Source organism: Gallus gallus, chromosome 3, assembly GCF_016699485.2.
Source record: "Gallus gallus isolate bGalGal1 chromosome 3, bGalGal1.mat.broiler.GRCg7b, whole genome shotgun sequence".
NCBI lineage: Eukaryota > Metazoa > Chordata > Aves > Galliformes > Phasianidae > Gallus > Gallus gallus.
Window position 1 is genome coordinate 88148807 of NC_052534.1, and position 22669 is coordinate 88171475.

At 41.0% G+C, this 22669-nt stretch overlaps 1 protein-coding gene across 1 annotated transcript in view; it reads right to left on the minus strand.

The window, feature by feature from the left end:
- Positions 1-6193: 6193 nt before the first annotated feature.
- AGPAT5 (1-acylglycerol-3-phosphate O-acyltransferase 5) overlaps positions 6194-22669 on the minus strand; it is a 56632-nt gene continuing 40156 nt past the window's right edge. The window contains exons 7-8 of the mRNA XM_419916.8: positions 10322-10445; positions 6194-8744 (exon numbers count right to left, since the gene is read on the minus strand). Coding sequence (XP_419916.1) covers positions 8519-8744; positions 10322-10445 — 350 coding nt within the window. The 3' untranslated portion in view covers positions 6194-8518. The remainder of the gene's footprint in view (positions 8745-10321; positions 10446-22669) is intronic.

Consider the following 22669-nt stretch of genomic DNA (forward strand, 5'->3'; position numbering starts at 1 on the left):
CTGCTTCAGTCCTTAGCTAACCAGCATATGTTGGTGTTACCAGGTCTGTCTCCCATGACCAAACTTCCCAACACAGATGGGAGACTCTCGGCTCTCTCCAGCAACAAAAGGGACTCGCTGAAGAGACTTGGTTAAAACCAAGCCTGAACCCAAACCTGGCCCAGCCACAGCAGACTGCATGTCAGTCCTTCTGTCCAAATTATCCAGAAGCTCAAAGCTGAGGCAGGGAGCAATGCAGGTTACATCTGCAGCCTCTGGTAAGGACAGCCCAACACTGTGCATTCTACATCCTGTGTTTACTTGCACATTCGTTTGCCCAGTAAGAAAATACTTATGCTAAAACTTTCCTTCCCAGGTATACATTTGCTGACTTTTCTTCAGAGCTCTCATCCAAACAAATTCAATATGTCTAAGAGCGTCCTCTTTCCTTTGCCTAATCATAGGCAGGCTTAACACAAAGGAGAGCCCATGTCCCCCTCCCAGTATTCTGGCAATCTCCCCTGAAAAGCTGTAGTACTTTTTTGGAAGTCCTTCTGCTGGAAGGGGGACTTGGAATGGGACAGAGTAGCAACCTTACTGCTGGGATGGACTTTCTGCAATCTTGGTGGAAAGTCTGTCCCAATTTGGCCAATTCTGTAAAGCTTTGGAAGAAAACCAGAGCAGCTGTCGCTCAGACATGCTCAACAGAGCCTGCGAGAGCTTGCTGGGTTCATTCTCCGGTGATCTCCTTGCTGTGGGACACACTCCAGGGCTGGGGCTGAAGGAGAAGGGCTGCCCTTACAAAATCCCAACATTCGGAGTCGAAAGTGTGGGGACTTCTTTGTTTTATGACTTGTAACCTGCTTATATCTGGGCTACGGGAAGACATCAGCTGAACCGAACTTGGAGGAGAGGGCAATGTGAGCTCTGGCAGAGTGCTGGGAAAGGCAGGAATGTGAGGAGGCTGGGGGGGAATCAGAGAGGGAAGGGGAGGGGAAGGCTGCAAGGCAGCTGTGAGATCACGTGCAGGGAAGGATGCAGGGGGCCTCATTTCTTCCTCCCTGTTCTTACTCAGATGGCCTTCCCACACCTTACTGAATGCGCATTAAATAAGCCTGGTTACGAAGGCAGAATTATACATCTGATGCCATCACGGTGAATGCATTAAACAGCTCCAAAACTTTGCAAAACAGAAGTGCTCACTGGACAACCATGAAAGGCAGTGAAGATACGTGACCCAGGAAGTACTTCTGCTCTACCAGGAGTCCCTCTATCCAGGTTGTAGATGTGCTGCACATGTTCCTATTGCCTTCTGCAGCAGCCACCTGGAATCCCCAACGTGGCGGCACAGAATGGGATGTTTTCTAGATACTGCAACTCCTTGCATCTGTCGTTATCTTGTCACAGGACAGGAATACCACTGACAGTATCAGGATATATAGACACAATCTCTTATTACTGTTTAAACACAGAAGACAATGCCATATCCTGTACTGGCACTAGGACTATTTGCTATGCAAAATTAATTGTCAGGTCTTTGGAATATTTTCTGGTCATTTTTGGACAATAAAAGCACCATTTCTTCAGCAATCTTTTACTTTCCTGTCTTTTTAAAAAGCAGCGTAGATCTTGTTATTCACCTGTATTTATTCCTCTGCTATTGGAAGAGCAGACGAGCCTATGGCTGCAACTGAGTCCTATGTAGAATTGTGTGGTTTCAGGAAAAAGTAATTCTTCATTTTAATTTATCCTTCCTCCTTATTAACAAAGTGCTTTTTAAATAACTTTCCACCTTTCATCAGTACCTGACCATAATAATGGAACGCTTTGTGGTCAGGGGGAATTTATGAAAGCACCCTGATGTAGAACCAACTTTCTATATTCTTCATGTGACGAGAAGTGACGATTCCTTAGTCTATGGAAACCAAAAATGATTATACATTACACAGACTAGAAGTACATTTTAATACTCTTTTTATCAAATTGGACTTTGAAAGACATGAGAGCAAACTAAGATAAGAGCAATGCCAATAATGTATCTCCTAGAATAAGGATGTCAATGCTAGTTAAAACATGGTGAAAAATCTTAACCAGGGAGAATTACTCATAAAGAATGAAAAGCAATTTAACTTAATACCTTAAGTTCAAGTTTCAGGCCAGAGAACTCTGCGTATTCTCTTATTTTTGCCTCATGATGTTGAACAGCATGTGATACTTTCTGAGATCATTAAAGTGTTAACTCTCACATCTTGCCAAATGCAAATTGACTTTCCCCTCTCTGTTTCCCCTGTGGTCCCAATTGGATGAAACATCTGCACAGCTACGCACGGCCGGAGGCTTGCTGCATCCAGAAGTGCAAAATCACTTTGTCAATTTCAGCCTTCATGGGAGGCTCTAATGAAGATGGGGGAAGGAGGGTCTCAATGCAGCAACTCCAGGACCAAAGCAGGCGTAGCAGTGACAAAGGTAGCATCTGCTGGAGCCCTTGAGGTGCCGGGTTTGTTCCAAACAAACCCACTCTAAAAATCACAAAAACAGAGAATCACTTGGGTTGGAAAAGACCTTCAAGATCACCAGGTCCTACCATCAGCCTGACCTATTGAGTCCAGTCACTGAGTCACATCCACACTTCTCTTAAATACCTCCAGGGAGGGGGACTGCACTGCCCTGGGCAGTCTGTTCCAAAGCTTGATCACTCTCTCCACGAAAAAATTCTTCCCAATATCCTATTTGAACCTCCTGTAGGACAACTTGAGGCCCTTCTCTGGGTCCTATCACTTGCCACCTGGGAAAAAGAGATCAACATCCTCCTTGCCGCAAACTCCTTTCAGTAGCTGTAGAATATAATGTAGTCTCCCCCTCAGGCTCCTCTCCTCCAGACTAAACAATCCCAGTTCCCCAGCCTCTCCTCATAACCCTTTATAACCCTGTCTAGTCCCTTCACCAGCTTCAGTGCTCTTCTCTGCGCACGCTTGAGCAACTCAATACCCTTCTTGCCGTGACAGACCCAACACTGAACACAGTATTCGAGCTGCACTCCCATCAGTACTGCATATAAGGGGACAATCCCTTCCCTGCTGCTGCTGGCTGCACTTCTTCTGATACAAGCCCTTGCCCTTGGCCTTCAGGGCCAGCTGAGTGCACTGCTGGCTCAAGTTCAGATATGAACACCATTGTGAAACAGAATCCTTCTCCCTTTTCCTCATTTTATAACCACAACCTCCAGGCTACAACAGCCAGCACACACAGGGACAATCTCTGGTCCCACTTTGTCCTTAGGCTCTTCATTTGCAGGTAAAGAAACACCCTAGACCAGTGGCTGAGCAGAGGGCAGGGGATTTGGACACTCCTCTTTCCTCTACCCTGGGGCAGGAGTTAGGGATGGCACCACACAGCCAGACAGCAACTTCTGCCTCTCGACATCTGTCTCCTCTGTGTTATCTTTGGGCTAGTCTCCTAATGAGGCAAACAGGTTAAAGCAATTCTGGTTTGAATTAGTCATGCAGGGAAGACAAACACGAGGCATCAAAATGCCATTCGAAAGCTGAGTTCCCACACAAGATAAAAGGGAAGCAGAATGGCTGTGAAACACAGTTTGTACAAGCGTAGCTAACAAAGTTTTCATATTACAAATATGTGCCAGGAACATCATTTTTAAGGGTAGCTTCTAGTCTGTGTATTTACTTACAGCTGTGCAAACTGCCTGTCAATGGAAGAGCACATTCCAATGGAAATGGAGGAGAAACCCATCCAGCACATCCAGTACAGACCTACAAATAACCTCTCTAAACAGCAAGATCAGTGTCCCAGACACTAACTTCACAAGGAGCAAGAGGCTTTCCTCACCCACTACCGTCCTTAAGAGGGGAATGTAGCTTAAAGGAGGTAAGCATCAATGACCAATTAGCAATTTATCTAGCTGAATACAAGTATAAAAATATTTGGGGGTCAGAGAGGAGAATGAAGGAAACCTCAGATTCACAGCAGTGTCTGAAAACTCACACTCTAGTGATGAGGGATTCTTCGTTAGGAGAACACCAGACCAGTCAAGCAAAGGTGGAGGTACAGATCTGGGACTGAAAGGGGACTGGTAGGAGAAACATTCACTACATGGACAGGGAAATTTGTCCCCATGTGGAAAACAGATCTTCCCTGGAATCAATCACACGTGATTTATGCCTGATTGGAGCTGATGTTTCTAATCTTTCTGCATTCGGTTACTGCTGCTTTTCCTTCATTGGATTATTATGTATTTTGTTTCAGTTGTATGACTGTCGTGATTTTATGTTTTTGCCATTATACAAACTTAAAATAATTTTGGTTGTTGTTTTTGCTGTTGTTGTATGCTTAGCAAATTCTGTAAATGCTAAGATCTCCTTCACTGGGACCACAGAGCTCCAAGCTGATGAGACAGACAAGGGCATGAAAAGAATGAGGACAAGAGAAACCCCATCGTGCTCCAAGCCTTGTCATCAGAGCCAAGCTGACCTACAGCTAACCACTGCTATCCATATTTACAATGGAAAAGCCTTTATAAAGCCTTTATAAAGAAGGTGACAAGATCTCGAACCCATTAGCTGTTCTTTCCATCGCCTTCTCAGGCACGGCTGACCTGAAATTTGTGCCATTAGAAGGGTTTCTTATTTGGAGGTCGGGGAAGGGAGAAGCCTTTCATCATTTTTAGCAACCCTAATCCCCAAATCCCAAACCTCCTCCTGGTTCCCTTCATTATCCACTCCTAAAATAGTTACCTTTCCATCCCTCAAGGTGAGTATATCATCTATGCGCTCCAAAATGCCAAAATAATCCGGGGCCAATTTTTAAGTACTAAAAATATGCCCCTGCCAACAGTTGTATGCTGCGTTCTACTGAAGGGAGAAAAAAAGAATAATGCTTTGGAGGAGGGAACAAAAGGCTGCAGTAGGTTGGAGCAGTGCAAAGCCAGTCCAAGCACAGAGCTTTGGGGAAATGTCTGATTTGGACTGGTCTTTCTCTTCTTTCCCAATCCATCTTCCCCTGATGTCCTGCTCAGTCATTTCTTCATCACAGCATCACTTACTGCTTTAGTTTTCTGTCTCACTGCACTTTTTACGTTCTCCATTATTTCAGTTAATGTTTCCTTATTAGCCCATTTCCTTCCACAGAAGTAGGCACAAGCGTGTAATTCTGGAACTAACAGCTGCTGAGCGCTGCTGAATACAAAAGGTTTACATACATTTGACACAGAAGAACAATATTTGTGTGGAGGGAAATCTCTTTTTATAGAGGCGCAGATACAATCGGAAAAATAAGAGATGTTTTTGGGAATGCAGGTTGCTCCTCGGATTTAACACATCACTAAAACTTATAGGACATTTACTACTGATATACGCTTCATGCGTTTGCAATACCTCTTCTCATCTCCTGCTTCTGCCCAGCGCTGGCTGTAGAAGACCCATCGCAGCAGAGCCCATTTCTTGCTTGTTGTGGTTCCGCACCTGAATGAACATTATTAATAAGCAGCAACTGATGCAGGTGGAAAAGCTGTTACTGCACAACTGGCTATGTGTTGGCTGAGTTCAACCCCCCTGCTATGCGCAGGGTCGCCAACCACCAGACCAGGCTGCCCAGAGCCACATCCAGCCTGGCCTTGAATGCTTCCAGGGATATGGGGTACCCACAACCTCCTTGGGCAACCTGTTCCAGTGTGTCAGCATCCTCTGGGTGAAAAACTTCCATCTAACATCTAACCTAAACCTCCCCTGTCTCAGTTTAAGACCATTCCCCCTTGTTCTATCACTGTCCACCCTTGTAAACAGCCATTCCCCCTCCTATTTATACGCTCCCTTCAAGTACTGGAAGGCCGCAATGAGGTGTCCCCGGAGCCTTCTCTTCTCCAAGCTAAACAAGCCCAGTTCCCTCAACCTTTCCTCATAGGAGAGGTGTCCCAGTCCTCTGATCATCTTAGTGGCCCTCCTCTGGATTCATTCCAAGAACTCTGCATCTTTCTTGTACTGAGCTGGAACCCAAAGCAGAAAGTAGTTCTGACACATTTTAGCTGCAAAGAAAAGAAGAAAAGGACAAAGCTGTTTTCTTTTCATTGACTCCTTCTCACACAAATGCTTCCGCTGAGGACACGAAGCCACACACGTGGCCTCTTTCTGTGAACTGTTCCCATTAACCCAAGTAGCAAACATAAGAACACAGAAAAAATGCAGCAAGCAGACAGGACAGAAAAGTTGAATGAGCATCAGCTCTTCTTATTTTAATGAAGAAATATTTCAAGTTAATATCAGTGCATATTTAGAAATAGCATGTGATACTCCCAGTGCCAAATGCATCAGCAAATTACAGTTTCAAAACTTCATAAATTAATTGCAAGGAAAAAAAAAACAACTAAGAGTAACATAGAAAGTAACATTCAAAATAAACATCCTGCTTGTTGCACTGTGTCAATTATATTCCTGACAAGTAAACAGTAAGAGAGGTCCAGTATTTTGTGGTAATTAGGCTCTCCAAAACAGCATTTATTTTTCTACAAATGAGTTAAGCTGTCTGCGTATATTTCTGATGTGCAATTAAATGTTATTCTTAGCTGCTACAAAGAAATGTAATCATGACAGTACAATTTCATTCCATGATTCAAAATCAAACTAACCTGATAACGCTGCCTTCAGGTTACACTCACTGGCAATGGTCAGCGGAGCATAGGAAGAGCTACACGTGAGCACATTTGGCTGTTACATAAAATGGCTTTTTTTTTTTTCCTTCTGGTTTCACAGCCTCATAACAATACTGTTTTTCAACATTGTTCCCAGTCATTGTTTTTCACACGGTTCATCAACATATCCTGAATCAATCACCGATATAAATAACTCCAGTGACAAAACCCATTATGGAAGGACGCAGAGCTGCAACCTGAAAGCTGTACCCAATGATTTTAAGGTGGAACTGTCATCGTTCTATCAAACAAACAAACAAAAAGCCAACGAGAAACAAAATCGACAGTAGAAGCAGTATCTCCAATTAAGTGGCAACAGTGGAATCTGAAAAATGGAGTTATAATCTTAAGAGAGAGATTTTAATTCACGGTGGGTTTTAATGCAAGACAAATCATACTGAAGCGAAAGAGGTGCACATTTAAAGCTTGCAAGTGTCATACAAAAATATTCTCTGGTTCTTTCATTTTCACACAGGGAGTCTGATTCCTTAGCGGAAGAAGCTAAAATACATCCTCTTTCCTACCCCGTTGCTGTACATATGGACAATTCCCTTGATATCAGGAAATGGCATTTCCCCAACAAAAATCCCAGCCGTGGCAATCGCAGGCTTTCTGGTAGAGAGGGTTTGGTGATTCTGCTTTTAGAAGTATATTTTCAGGCAGGTGAGAGGACGCACATTTCTTTCACTCCTAGACTGCTGTGCAAGTTGTATACGTCAACCCTGTAACTTCAGTCCCCCTGAAATCCGCATCGCCTGGGATGCCTTGGAAATCTAATGTAACACTACAACACTGAGATGGGTGCCAGCTTATGAGACATCAGCCTAAGTCAGACTATTGGGAAAAGGCACGTGCTTCGTGGTTCACAGGGACACCTGAAGGTTGCTTGCTACTGTAACCCACGCTCCTGAAGCAACCCTGGGTCTGCGTGTTACCCAGAGGGCACAGCTCACACCCAACGCCGGTGAGGTACAGGGAGCTGTGAGCGCTCACTGCTGCTTATGGCACGTGGACATGGTGGGTCGGTGAGCCCAGCTGGAAGGCCTGACGCGCTATGGGCAACGCAGACACAAGGAAGGCTACAGCCAGGTTAGGCTGCAACATAAAAACCCACGTCATTATACTGCACGCATTCCTCTTATGCACAAATACGGGGTGCGCAAAATAAGCCGTTTGCTCAGTAAGGTTTAATGTTTTGCACATGTAAAATAATCGGCTAATACTGAGATAGAATCAAAGATCATGCACTAGATAAACAGAGCTCCTTCCCCATGAACGTTTTACTCTGCTTTAGGGAGCGTCTCATGATTTGCCAGCTTTCCAGGCCCTTTCTGAGAACACGGTATTCAGTTACAACTGAAAAGCAAAATGCCAGAGAAAAAAAGTATTTGATTTTACTTGCCATACAGCTGGGGCAGATGCAACTGGGCTGCTGCAACGCACCAAGGAGTAACGAAAATTCAACGTGAATATCAGAAGAATAAATATATAACCTAAATTAATCTCTGTAAATACATTCACAGGTCCACTTAAGACACCCTGACGCATAGCTCATACTTCATCTGCAGACAGAGACGGGTGTTAGCTCATGGGGAAAGCCATTTATCAGACTTCTCCGTTTATCCGCCGTTATTCCAGCAAAAATGAGTAGCAAATTTGAAAAACTACATTTATTTTCCCCAGACCGACCACACAGAGGCTTAGGTCACAAATTCTATTATTTCCAATGTTCAGTCGATAAGGCTTTATTTACACGTTTTTACTATAAATTCGGGAAAAAGTTTGGTGCAATGTGCAAGAAAAGACAGCACATCCCACTGACCGGAGACTAACATCTGCTTATGGTTTAATGCTAACCCACAGGCAGCCAATTAAAGTCCCGTATATCCACGTTTTTACATAAAGTTTCCTTCCAGATTCTGTCAGAAGCATACTAGCAGTCAGGCCACCTAGAAACAGCAAAGATGGCAAAGTTTTCTTGAGGCTTAATTTGGAATGAACACTTTTTCCGGGGAACTTGTTTCTTCTTTTAGAATCCTTTGCATCATAAAACTCTATTAGTAACCTATAAACAGAGAAAAGTAGATGGTCACATTTATGCTACCGATGACACGTTAGTTAGCTAACAACAAGAGGTAACAGCTCATCTGCAGCACGTTCAATCAATCTGTATGCTTTAAGAATGCGATGTAAAAGTAACATCAAGCATCAGAGTACTCAATCTGAAGCCTTGTGAGCAGTAAAAGTCTGTTTTCCTTAGGGAAGAATTTCGATATTGGATATCAAGATTGAAAAATAACCCTCTTCATTCAGGATTCAGCAAATAAGCCAAGAGTACTGGGCAATACCTTAAGATAAAATATCATAGAGTTAGTCATTAGAAACTGAAGTGGGAGGTAAAGTGTCTTCATGATATAGACTTCTAATTAACAAGGGCTCACAGGACAGAATATTTTGGAAGTCAAACACACATGAGTAAAAGGTGACACCATAGGTTTAGTAGTAATTTTTTTCTCTACCTTTCATAAACAGTAATGAATGGATTTGAAAACTCTAGGCTTTTGCACCTCTAAATCTGCATGACAGATTATTTTGGTCCCAGGGAGGATTCCAGTCAACAGGAGTCTACAATGAGATGAAGACGATCGCTGTTCGGTTTTGCTGGTCTTCACTATAAGACTGCTTGTGGGACAATGAACAGCCTTCTATGTTACATATCAGTTCCTTGTCTCGGAAATGAAATCACCTACGGATCCTGAACTTCTCTATCACTTTAGTAACACTGCCTTGTTTACAGATAAGCATGTTAACTTTTACAGAGATTCAAAAATCACAGGTCAAACTCATCCATTTGCTTACTCTTCCATGGAATGCCTGAATAATTTTAAAGCCAGCACACCTGAAGAACCTGGGAAATTTCTGACTCACACAACACATTCAGTGATTTAGAAGGTAAAAAGATTCAGCTCCCTTAGGCTGGACTTCAGCCACGGCAAATCAACATCTGACAATACTTAAATCCCACATCTACGCACATCTTTACTTTGGCACACAATGCTCATTAAGTGACCTTATCTGGAGCGATCCAGGCACTTGTGCCATGATTCGAAGGTGGCTGGGACCGATAAAAATTTACCTAATTTCCCATGGTAGGCAATGGGAATAGATGGTAGGCATCTATGGATTACTTCTGTTCTTATCCAATCACTACCTGATGGAAGATGCATACACAATTTTGGCAAAAGAGATTGGACCAAGACCTACCAAAGTTAGGAAGGTCTAGCCATAATGCTAACTACTAACCTAGAACCAATCTCCTTTTTCTTTGCTTGTCTGCCCTGAGAATCCTGCATTGCTGGATGCACACGACTCAGCCTCAAGAACATAAGTTATATATAACTCTGAGCATGAGTCTGGTCTGGAACATGCTTCTGCAGCTCTAAGAAAGGCCTAAAACCTATAGATTTCAGCTTTAATCACAGAAGTATTACATATAATATGCACAGGAGAACCAACACCACTTGTCTTCAGAGAGCCCTACAGCTTGCGCTGCTGGTAACGCAACAATTACAGGCATATCTATTAATATCAAAGAAGAAAGCAAGCCTCTTGAAACAGAAAGTTCAGCTCAGTGCTACTCACTTATCCTTTATTTCAAATCGTTCATGAAGCCACCTTCTCATATACATCTGCTCTTCTGGAATGTCCTTCAGTTCAATTCGATCAATGAAAATATGAACTCTTGGGCATTCCTTGCAAAGAAACTCTAAAAGAGAACAAAATAACAGGACCGAGTTACAGAAACACTGTACAGCATTTATTCATCTAAAATGTGCTGGAAGTTTGCCCTCACAGCTGTTAAATGCCTTGATAGCTTAACTTTTGTTTTCAAAAGCCTTCCCTATTTATGTTTGAATTGGACGTACCTCACTGAACTTAGCAGCCGTCTGATCTACACGCTGTTATGAAGGGCTGGCTATCAGGTATGGCATGGAAGAATGTTCTAAAAAGCACAGCAGGAAAACATTGTCACTTCTACCTCAGCAGCAATCTGCTCACTCTGTACTGTTTGACGCCGTAACTTCTCTGCAAGAAAGTTATCCAGCCTGCAATTTGGATTGAAGTTAGCAATCCTCTTTTCTTCTCTTTGAATCTAAATTCTCTTTGAATCTAATCTTTCATCTAAATGTTGTTTGCTCCTGGATGATGCAAAAGAGCCCTACTGCAATTCCCCTTCCCTATTTCCTCAATTTTTCCCTGGTAAAATATAGCAAGCAAGCACTAAGCCAGCGACCGATAAAACTCCATTATCCAAATGGTCGTGTGGAATATCTTACAAGTAGTAAAAGGTAAAATAAAAAAAAATCATGCATTTGGCATGAAAAAACCATCAGCATTTGTCTATTAATATACATATATCAGTAGCAACAGGGTTTGAAGGAATGATAGCATCCCCATACAAGAAGATGAATGATGTGAGCATGGAAGTATTTAGAAAATTGGACAACTTTCATATTCCGAAAAGGGAGAAGTGCCTTTCTACTATACAGATGGGCAACAAATCTAACACAGACTGGGTGGTCCCTTCAGGTTGTTGACATTTTTTTGGACAGCTATGTACATGTACAGAAGACTGTGACCTGTAATTATTAAGGGTATCTCCAAGAATGTCTGTGCAAAATAATTGTCACTGCATGTACATCTTTATTATTGTCTGTCAAAGCAGATATTCCCCACATTTGCTTTCCTTCTTGGCAAGATTATTCTGTTTTTAAGGACATTATAATCCTTATCATATACTAGAAATTGCCTTAAGGAATTTTAAAAGCCTGTTCATGCAAATGCATTTGTGTGTTTGTAAAGGGGGACGGAAGGAGAAGAGATAAAGGGATCAGTAAAGTCTTATGGCACACTGATGCAGACTGTCTAGTCCTCATGCAGACAAAGTCCTTCACTGTACAGACCTCAGCACACAGAGAGCAATGCTGTCTGCCATCAGCTCAAGGGTTGACCAAGGGCTCCAACAAAACAGACCCACCTCCTAGCTATGGCAAACACAACCAACACTAAATATAGTACTGCTCTTAAAAAATTAGCAAAGCCATCTCCTAGCTACAGCAATTAGAAGGCAGGCAGGTAAAGGACTTGGAGGTCCAGAGTGATGGTATGGACACACAACTATCTTCAGGTTCACGCACAGTGTTTTTCCTAGCCAGGATGAAATCAAGGTTCATGTATCCGAGAAGAGGTTTTCCTGCCTGCTTTTAATGGTCAGAAAGGATTTTCCAGGTCTGATTCTCCGGGGACACTGTCCAAGACACCGTATGAAGGTCATTCACTGTACAAGCACCTAGAAGTATATTATGAATATTTTAAAAGGATGGACATATTGTCTGTATCTTAACTGCTTATAATGTTCACTGATGTATAAATCCTCTTTTGGAGGGACATTACCTATTACGTGGGACATTCTAAAAATATGCAGATCTGTATTATAGAAAACAAGTGCCTGGAAGCCAAATGGTATGTTGTTTTTTATACTACTATAAAAAGCATCTCTGCCATGCATATTCAGCTCCGGCTGAAGATCTAGCTTTAAAGTATATTTAAAATGTTCTATGCGTCGTGTGGTGAACCTTTCTTTTTATTCATTGCACACAGGTTGTTCTGTATAGGAACTAATGGCTCCTTCCTGACGTTATTTATAATCTCAGTCATAAATGATTAAAGAAAATTACAAAAGTGAAATTCTAAGTTAGATGAGAGGACTGTTCATAGCCAGGTGATAATTTTAAAACTAACGCTACATACTTCTTAAAAAGGACTGCTATTTGGTTATTTAAAGATAGCAACAGAGCGCATTATCTAACTCAAGTTAACAAAAATGGAGTAAGATATTGATATTTCAAAAGGAATACTTTCCCCCACCAAAGTCTGAAATGTAGCAACACCACTCATCTGCTTTGAAATAAACCCTCCCTCCAAAAATACTTAAGCCTTGCTGCTATTTCTTCTACGCTAAAGTTCCAGTGCAAGCTGCTTCTTTCTACTCCCTGCACTGGTCTTCTTCACTCAGTCCACATTTTGTCCACAGATGCGAAGAACCTAAAACTTCCTCTTCCTGCCTATTTAAATCCCAATGCTCTTCTCCACAGCCTTGCAATTAAGTACAGCCTCACTAAAGGCTGTGTGATCTGCATCTACAGGGGCTTCCCTAGAGAGGATCAATATTCCCACCCATTGACTCGAAGCCATTTTATCCAAAGCCTGGACATCCAACACATCTGCAGATGACCTTGTAACACGTGCAATCAAGCTAGCCACGGAACCTGATTAGTCTTTAACTATCCAATTCATTTAATGGTCTAATGCAACTAACCTTTTTTTCTTTGTCTTTTTTTAAGGTGCATAATATCACTGCAATCACTTAAGAACACCAATGGATAAGAACGGTTTACTGGCAGGTTGTTTTTGAGAAGAAACAGCTGGATTTTATCAACACAGCCTCTAAAGGTTTGCGGTGGTCCCATGACCCTTACTTTCACATTAGCTTAACTCCCAAAAGACTTAAGTAATTAAGCTAAGAAACAAAATCTTATTGAAGCAATTTATTATGTGCAAATTACATCCAACTTCAGGGACATTAGCCCTTAAGGCCAACATCTGACAGGCTTTTCAGATCCCTAAATTTGCCAGGATCTGTTGTAATTAACAGCAGGAACAAGCAAGCCTGAACTCTCCTTCAAAAGGCAAAATGTAAGTGCAAATCATGCATTATAATCAAGCATCATACCAGAGACAGTGTTAGTCAATCAAGAATCAACCATGATTTGGCTTAAACGACCATCAACAACTTGTGTGGGGGCCAAGAGGACTGATTTTGATGTGGGAGAGAATTTCCTAATAAAACTTTCTGTATGGTTAAATAATGAATACAAGTGCAGGATGTTTATCATGCCTTAAATGACCAATCACAGCAGAAGGAAAGAATTGGAAAGAATTGAAAAGAATAAAGGGGACCTTACAATTCTGTTCTTAAACTATGAATTGCCCGCCCTCTCCCTGTGGGACAGAATACATGCTAACCCAGGAATGAAGGATTCAACGCAGAATTAGAATTAATGAAAGGGATGCAATTGCTTCCAGGATAGGGACCAGTTTCCCAGAGTTCTTAACTGCAAGCAAAGATTTTACACACAGTGTTCTGCTTGCTGGGACTTCAGCAAAGTTCTGTCCGTGTTCAGCTCCTCACATTCAAAAGTCAATTAATTCTATTTAAGTAAGCGGCACTACCAGGGAAAGCGAGGGAAGGAGAGAAGCTCCAAAACTTACACATGCCTAATATTGAGTAGGGATATATAAATGGCTTTAGAACACTTTTCCCCTTGTGATGGCATGGAAGTTTATCTCAGCACTCCAAATTCTTTGTCTTGCACCTTAAGGAAGTTGTGGCAGTGACGTTGTACTTAAACAGATATTCCCATCTTCAATTACTAACAAAGTTGGGTTTTACATGCACTTGCAGTACGACAGCAGTAGGGTAGCTCAGATTCCAGCCTCTTACATTGGCTCTTTGACTGCTTCATCATTACTGCCGAAATCCTTAACAATTAAGAAAGGAGAAATGGAAGCCTGATACAGTCAAATCCACTTCAACAACCCCCATTTATTTCCTATTTTAATGGATTTCAGTTATGTTTGCAATAGGGTGAGAGTGGTATCACAGGAAACCGAGATCTGAATAATGTATTTTTATTCAAAAGAACTGATATTTAGAACACATAACAATGCATCCCCTTCAGTAACAAAACACTATGTGTTGTCCTGTGTACACAATTCTATAGGCAACCTCATGATAGCAAATGTATATTCCTTTCTGAACTGCAGATGCTTTCTTTACTTCTTAAATTTCCATTAGTGTGGACTTAAATTCGGCTGTCAAAGCAGTTTGGAAATGATCTCCTCCTCAAAAGAATGACATCCTATCTCTCTGCTTTCATTTATTTTTGGACACCAAATTAACCACCAATTGGCAAAATAAACACAGATTTAAGCGATGCATTGTTTCTCAGCTCTGTGCTTTCCATCACCTCAAGTTGAGCTGCCAGGAAACTATTTCACTGCTTGCTCTGAAAAATAAAGCTGTGCTGGAGTGGAACAGCACTGGAAGGGAAAGCAAACCAGGGGCAGAGAGAGATCTGTTTCTCCAGGTTAACCTATGAAGGATACAGTGCAGTAAGTGAGTTAGGAGCTGGAAGACCTGTAGACACAAGAAAAATGGGATTCCCCTGAATCTTAACTAAGCCAGGGTGCTGGCAGTGAAAACTGAAAAGGCCATAGAGAGTACTTCAGCAGCCAGGAGTTGGGAAAAGTAAAAGGCCAGGAAAAGCAACCATTCGGGTTGACCAAACGTAGGAGGTGAACATGGCTGAAATTTGATGTGAGGACAAAACTCAAAAGCCTCTACATCAAATAGGAAACCTTAACATGAAGACAAGAGGACAAGAATTTGACTGAATGGGAAATACAGGTGAGGTCATAGCAGCATGTGCAGAGGATTTTATACAGCACAGCAACGTAAAGACAGTACCAGGAGACAGAAGCAAAAAAAAAAAAAAAAACCAAAAAAATCCTAGTGTATCCTCTAAAAAATACATCTTAGATAGATACATCATATGGTGTCAAGATTGCCTTATTAACAAGATTATAAGCTTGATGATAGTGGTGAGAGTGTTAAGCCAGACTGAGAGCTGCAATTACAGGACTGGTAGCAGGAGAGTGAGATTCCAGCTACTCCTTTGCTGAACCACACCAGTGCTTCATCAAGATGAGGTGCAGAGGAGGAAAGATCAAATGGTTTCCTGGAACAACTATTTGCAGAACCCACAAGGAAAGATGCCATTCCTAATGGGGCCTGGAGTAGTGCACAGCATTAGTGAAAAGTGGTCTGTAACAACAAAATAAATGCAGAATCATCATATACAATTAGAGGAACTCTATAATTGGAGAGGGCATGGAGGAGGAGAAGGCAAAGTGTCAAAATACTGCAAAATCATGGAATCACCAAGGTTGGAAAAGACCTCTAAGATCATCCAGTCCAATCGTCCACCTATCACCAATATTTCCCACTAAACCTCGTCCCTTAGTACAACATCTAAATGTTTCTTGAACACAAGAAGAAACAGCAGAAAGGAAGGCAGCCCGCAGGCTGTTAAAAAAAACCAACAAAACCTAAATACCAAAACTTAGCAAAACTTGTATTGGAAACTCAAAACCTGTGCAACTCTGGAAAACAAAAACTGTGAACCCCATCTGTATGGCTTAATAGGAAAATTAAGGATGCTACTTATATATTCCTTCTTTTTAAAAATAGAAAGTTTGTCCAAATAAGGAAAACTCATAGAACAGCTCATGCCAAAAGTAAACATAAAATTAAGAGGATGAAAAAGGAACTTAAAAATGCAAAGGACACACTAATGATTAAACTGTTTGAATACATCAAAAGCAATAAACCAGCTAAGGGACTAGTGGGACTGCTGGATAACAAAGGTGCGAAGAGAGTGGTAAAGTGTAACACTGTACAAAAGGGGCTCAATAATTGCCTGCACCAGTCTTCCTGGCTGAGATTGTCTTACCCCTACACCTATTGCATTCTTTGTACCACGCTGCTCAAAGGAACTCAATCAATAAGTAAACAGACAGAAAGTATTAGACTAAATAAACCAGTTAGATGCCAGGAAGTCACCAAAACCAGACAGCATTCATCCAAAAGCTCTCAAACGTGGAATTTGAAAACAAAAGTGTGTAACCCATCATCACAAACAGACACTGTGCCAGAAAAACAAGGAGTTTCCCTTCCTCAGATGAGGGCTTTAGAGATGGTTCTGGGAAATACAAACCGAAGAGTCTTACATCCCTGGTTGAGATAGCAGAGTCTATAGTAAGGTCACTAAGCACAGAGATAATCACAGCCTGCTGGAAAAGAATTGGCATAGATTCTGTAAAGGGAAATCCTGTCTCACCAATTTGATGGCTTTCTACAACAGTGTCAAGGAGCAGGCGGATAAAGGGGATTCGCTGCCCATGATATATTTGAATTTTCATAAAGCCTTTGACAGGGTTCTACACTGGAGGCTATTAAAGAAACTAAGCTGCCATGGGATTAGAGGAAATGATGTTTTATAGATCGAAAGCTGCTTAAAGGAGAGGAAACAAATGGAAGGACTTAATGGTCACTTTTCAGAATGGAAAAAACCCAGCAGCTGGGGTTCTCCAGAGACTGATGCTAGGATTGGTTTTATTCTTCATTGTGACCAATGAGCAGACAATGAAATCTCCTGAAAAAGATCTGAAAAAGTGGAGATCGTAAGCTCTTCTGGGAAATCAAATGCCAGATGGTGATGAGGAACACCTAAAGGACCTCCAAGTTGAGCAAACAGGGAAAAATGAGGCAGCCAAGCTTCAGCCTAAATAAGCATGGGGGAAAAAAAACCTGAAATATGATGCTTAGTTTGGAATTGGTGGCCACAGTTTGAGAGCTCAGTGATGATTCTCTGAAACTCTCCTTGCAATTAGATAGCAGTAGCTCCAAATCACCCCAGAATACTGAGAGCAGGGCAAAAGGAGCCACTTGGCAGCTATATAAAAAGATTGTGAGCCCACATTTTAAAGAGTTTGCAATTCTGAACTCTGTATCTCAAGGAGAATGTGGAATTAGAAAATAATACAATGTCAAAAGGAACAACTAAAACATTTAAGGCAAAAAAGCACCTGCATTATAAAAAAGGAAATATTTAAAAGGCTGAATTTACAGTTTGGAGAAGGGAACTGTAGAATCACGGAATCATAGAAATGCTCAGGTTGGAAAAGACCTTAAAGATCACCAAGTCCAACCACAAGCTAACCGTACTAACCTAAGTCTAACAACCCTCCGCTAAATCATGTCTCTGAGCACCATAAAAGCTGAGGGAAAGATGTGAAAGCTTAAAAAAAAAACCAACCACTAAAGGTCCCGAAGATGGCAGATAAGAACTGCATCTTAACAAATCCTGTGATTTCAAGTCTAGAATGATGTTTCTGTACTTTTCAAAAGACATCCAGACATAAAGGACCGTTTACAGCTACTATTAGAAAATGGTACATACAGTTTTCTGCACTGGTATCAGCACCAGAGAGCCGCAGAGTGTCACTGTAAGCTATCTTGCTGGAAAGATGTTGCTTGATGAAGACCCACAGTCCTTGCACATGACTGTTCAATGAAGCAATCTTTGAATGGCTTTAATCTGTCTTTTAACAGATGCACTCTGGCCTTCGTGCTGCTCTGTAACAATTTGTGAATACTGTACGCTGGCCAAATTCTGTAGTTTCCTACAGAAGTATAGAAGTTTCGATCAATAGGTTGCCAGAAGCAGCCTGGATCGTGTTAGGTCTGTGGATTACACCTTAAGGGTCTCACAGATGGTGGCTGGAAAGATCTGATGAAAAAGAAATCTGATGAGAAAGAATCTGGACCAGATTTGTGTGACTCCCCATAGAGATATCTCAGTCTTCCCTGACACATTTTTCAAGTTCCAGAAATGGAAAAAAAAAAAACAATTTTAGTACACATACACAAAAAATAAAAGAAGAAACACAAGGATTGGAACAATCCAAAACAATAATCTCTCTAGGCAATAAACAGGATCTGTTAGGAGCTATGCCAGTACTGTTAGTATTTCTGTTTTTCCCTTTTCTTCAGCCAGTTTGTTTTGATAAACAGAGAACAGTACCACAAACAGTGCAAGGAAAAAAAAAGGGACTCTGATGTACAAAAGAAAAACCACCCCAAAAAAACAAAAACAAACATAGGCTCTCAGCGCAGCACCGTATTTCTGGCCAAACCTGACTGTGTGAAGAACTTGAAGTTGTTATCGTTATCCTCAGGGTTTAGATACACTTTTGCATAAGGATCAGGAGTTCCTCAAGCTGCTGTACATAAATGCTGTGGGGGCATTCCTTGCACACATGCACCAGGCACATGGAGCACAGCGATTTTATAAGCCTCCAGGGTAAATACTTTGAAAATCCAACTTGTTTAGCAAAGGTTGGCTGATGACCATTGTGTCTTCTGATTATACGTTCCCAAATGGAAGCCACAGATGCCTACATTCAGTAGGAACTGCCTCAACATAACAGAGATGCACAAGGCTCTTGTTTATGATCGGACAAGCACACATCTTGGGCGCATGGGGAAACCGGAGGGGTTATCCCCACTCAGGGCAAGTTTGTAACACACAGAAGCAGCATCCACAAGTGATTGTTGTTTGGGAAGAGAAGCATCGCTGAAGCTTGCCTTATTCTTACTACCCTCAGGCATCCAAGTTTCCGTGTTGCAGGGGGCACGAAACTGGGCTACAGGGACTCCATATCTCTTTATGTTTTTACTTTGAGATAGGCAAAAAAAATCACGTCCTTACTCCTTTTGGCAACCATGCTCTGGCAGACTTATTTTGTCTGGTTTTTGGAGTCCAGTAAGGAACTACAGCAAAGGCTGTATACATTCCCATGAACTGATGCCTTTGTTTGGTGAATGCTGTTATTTACAAACAGAAGCACAATGTTTCATTGTTACAGGACTAAAATACTTTTCATTTACTGAGACAGTCTTTATGTGCAGAATACTGACACACCAGTACAAGTCTGTGTGTAAAGTGCCACTTCAAATAAGTCATCCAGAAATTAACAGACAGACTTTTGAGCTCCTCAAAAGTTTTCTTTCAAGCATGATTGTAAGATAGAATGTAATTTGAACTTTGCTGCCAACCAGTATTATCAAAATTGCTCCAAATACTTCAATGGAAAATTGACATTATGAAATATGAAAGGTAGTTACTTAAATTTTGTTTGAACACGACAAATTCATGACGTTGGATTTACCATAAAGGTCAAAAAGCCATAAAAGCCATCCCACGCTTGCTGCAAATCTCACCAAATCACAAAATTGCAGGGGTTGGAGGGGACCTCCAGAGATGCCACCAATGCTGATGTCCAGCCTCACTTCTAATTTACATCCTTTCAATTGCTCTAAAGTAAACGCAATTTAATTTTCAGTGTTTTTCAGGCAATGACAACTAGCAGAGATCTGAGCAGACTATTAGTCACTTCATCGTTATAAATTTCAATTTCATTTTTGAATGTTTTCTATACCTAATACTGTTTATCAGCTCATACATAGTGTCTTTTTTAAATTCTTTTGACACATCTATCTACGTGCTTGCTATCATTCTTTGGATATTAAAAGACAGGAGATATGATCAAACTCAGGCTAGAGTCCAGACAAAGACTGCTTTCCATTGCTCCAGTTTCTTTGCTATTGTTCTGTACTTCACTGGGTCCAAATACAAGTACAGGCATTTGGAAAAGCATAATTTCCCCTGGGGAAGTTTGGCTGGTCTGACCTCCTCAAATTATACCGATCAAAGTGATGTACTGATTTTCAGAAATGTGCACACACACATGCTTTCAAAGTGTTTGTTCTGGAATTGATATACAGCAGAGTCAATAATTCTCAGGAATTCCTCTGACTTCTTTAAGACAGAGTCTACATGTACTTTCTATTTTTGTTCAATGTTTACCATTGTCACATGCTGCTATTTCACACACTCTTTCATCTACAACGGCCAGATAAATACCATCTGGTTATGGTAAAACCTCCAGGCTGCAGGCAAAATAATAAAGATGTAAATGTGTGCATAATGCTCTTTCAGGTGCAAGAATGGCAACAGTCCCCACGTCCCGTGAGAGCTACCCCTTAACACCAGGCAACGCAGCACAACGCAGGATGTGAACACTCAGCACATTCGTGTGGAAGAAGGAAAATTAGGTTCTTTTGAGAAGAATGATAATATATGCTTTTGCTATAGTAAAACATTATCAACATATCCAGCACAAGCATTTATCTCTTTCCTCTTTTTCCTCTAAATTGTTTAAGAATGTAAACATGAATTGCATCTTAGCTGTGCTGAACTGTCCATGTGATTATTTGGATCTTAGAATTCTAAGGATCACAAATAAATACAGTCTAGCAGCACAGTCTTCCCTGCAAGGAATCATCGCCGTCTGTCTTTAATGATCTGGACAAACCATCTTTGGTAGTGGGAGAGGGAAGAGGTCTGTGAGAAACTGTTACTCTTTGGAGAGGTTGCCATGTGGGGAAAAATTTCATTGGAAACATAACAAGATCCAAACTTGTTGGAATGAAAAGGAATGAATAATGAATACATGGTAGAAAAAGTACAAAATACAAATTGCAACCATTAGCCACAACTGGATGTGAAGCACCACCAACAAGCAATGTCACTGTATGCAACTACTAATCAAATCTATGTCTTTGAAAACAGAACTTCCAGCTGGAAAGGGCCAATAAAATATTTAAGGGCACAGATAGCCACGAAAAAATTCAACATATTTGAAAGGTAATACTAAATAATTTGCCTGCTCTAAAAAGGCAGCATGTTATCAGATGCTCCTGGCATTCACAGCTCTACTCTAAGCACAAATGCAGAAAGGATGAAGGTCATTTTTCCAGTTGCTAGTATATTGTGCTTGGATTTAATCCTGTTCAACAAGTAAACATTATGATATTTCAGTTTTCTAGGGTGAAAAAGAATCATTTTTTCCTAAGAAAGTCTATTTAAACAAAAAGATTATAATAATAATACAATTCAAACGATGATATAATGATTCAAATCTTTTTATTGCGTTATATTACTGAACAGACCAGTTGTTGGACTGTTGCAGAACAGTGAAATGGTGTTGACCTTTTACAACAGAAATTATTACTTTTTTTCTCTTATGTTGTGTCTGGAGGGTCTAAAGGAATGTTCCCCTCTGTAATTTATAAAGCCTCCTTAATCTACATAATTTGTATTATATGGAATATATGTGACTGCCACAATAACTTGGAATGTTCTGGACGGATATTCCCTTTATCTACTCTGTAATGGATAACAACTGGTTGGCTTCACTTCATTCTGTGTTACTAGCTTTATTGTTCCTGAGACAGTAATTATTCCAGCCTCACCAGTAAGTCTGATACATCCCTGAGTGATGTGTATGTAGCACTGCCACACAGGCTGTGCTCCCTGCCGTGGAGACCTGAGAAGGCTGGATGTGCAGTGGTCACCCCAAACCACCCAACTACCACTTGACACCGGGCACAAGAAACGGCCAACGGGGAAATTCAGTTTGTTAGTTCTGTTTACGTAATTATATCATAATTCATAGAAACTTGAAAACTCAATAGGTGAAGAGGGTTTGTAAGGAATTTGAACGTTTGCCATTTTATCATTAGATAATGATATTTTAATAGCTTAATTAACAATCAGGCAGTGAAAGGTCCAGTGTGAGAGTCTAATAATCCAGTCATGAAACAAGATATGCTACAGGGAAGGGGAAACAATTCCATTTGTTTTAAATGGAATCTTGAGTGACAGGGTAAGAGAGAGGCTGTCAATCTCCAAGGGGGTCTGTATTTAAAATAAATAAAAAAACCAAACTCTAAATAATAAAAATCTCCAAAACTGAGTTTAAAAGAAGATTACGTCCTAAATAAAATACATTAAACCACTTTCAATGTTTGACCACAAAACTGTCCTAAGAACTTACAAGAGTTAATACACAGCATTAGTAGTTATGTTTCCTACCTATTCAGAAGAATGTTAAATATGGTGAAAACTTAAAAACAGACAATTCCAGAACATCTAAAAACCAGCATCTGGAAGAATGAACTTTACATCATCTCAAGAAGTTGCCCCCATTAACAAAGTGAGATAGAAATGGCTGTACTGGCAACCATCTTTAGCAGAAGGAACCAAGTCCTAGCTCCACACTGACAGTGGACCAGCTGGGGAGTGACAAATTAGCTAAGAATTTACCTGCAAGCCCCCTAGACAACACAAAGCTGAACTAATGTGGCATATTTTGCCCTTAATATCCAAATTGCAACAGACT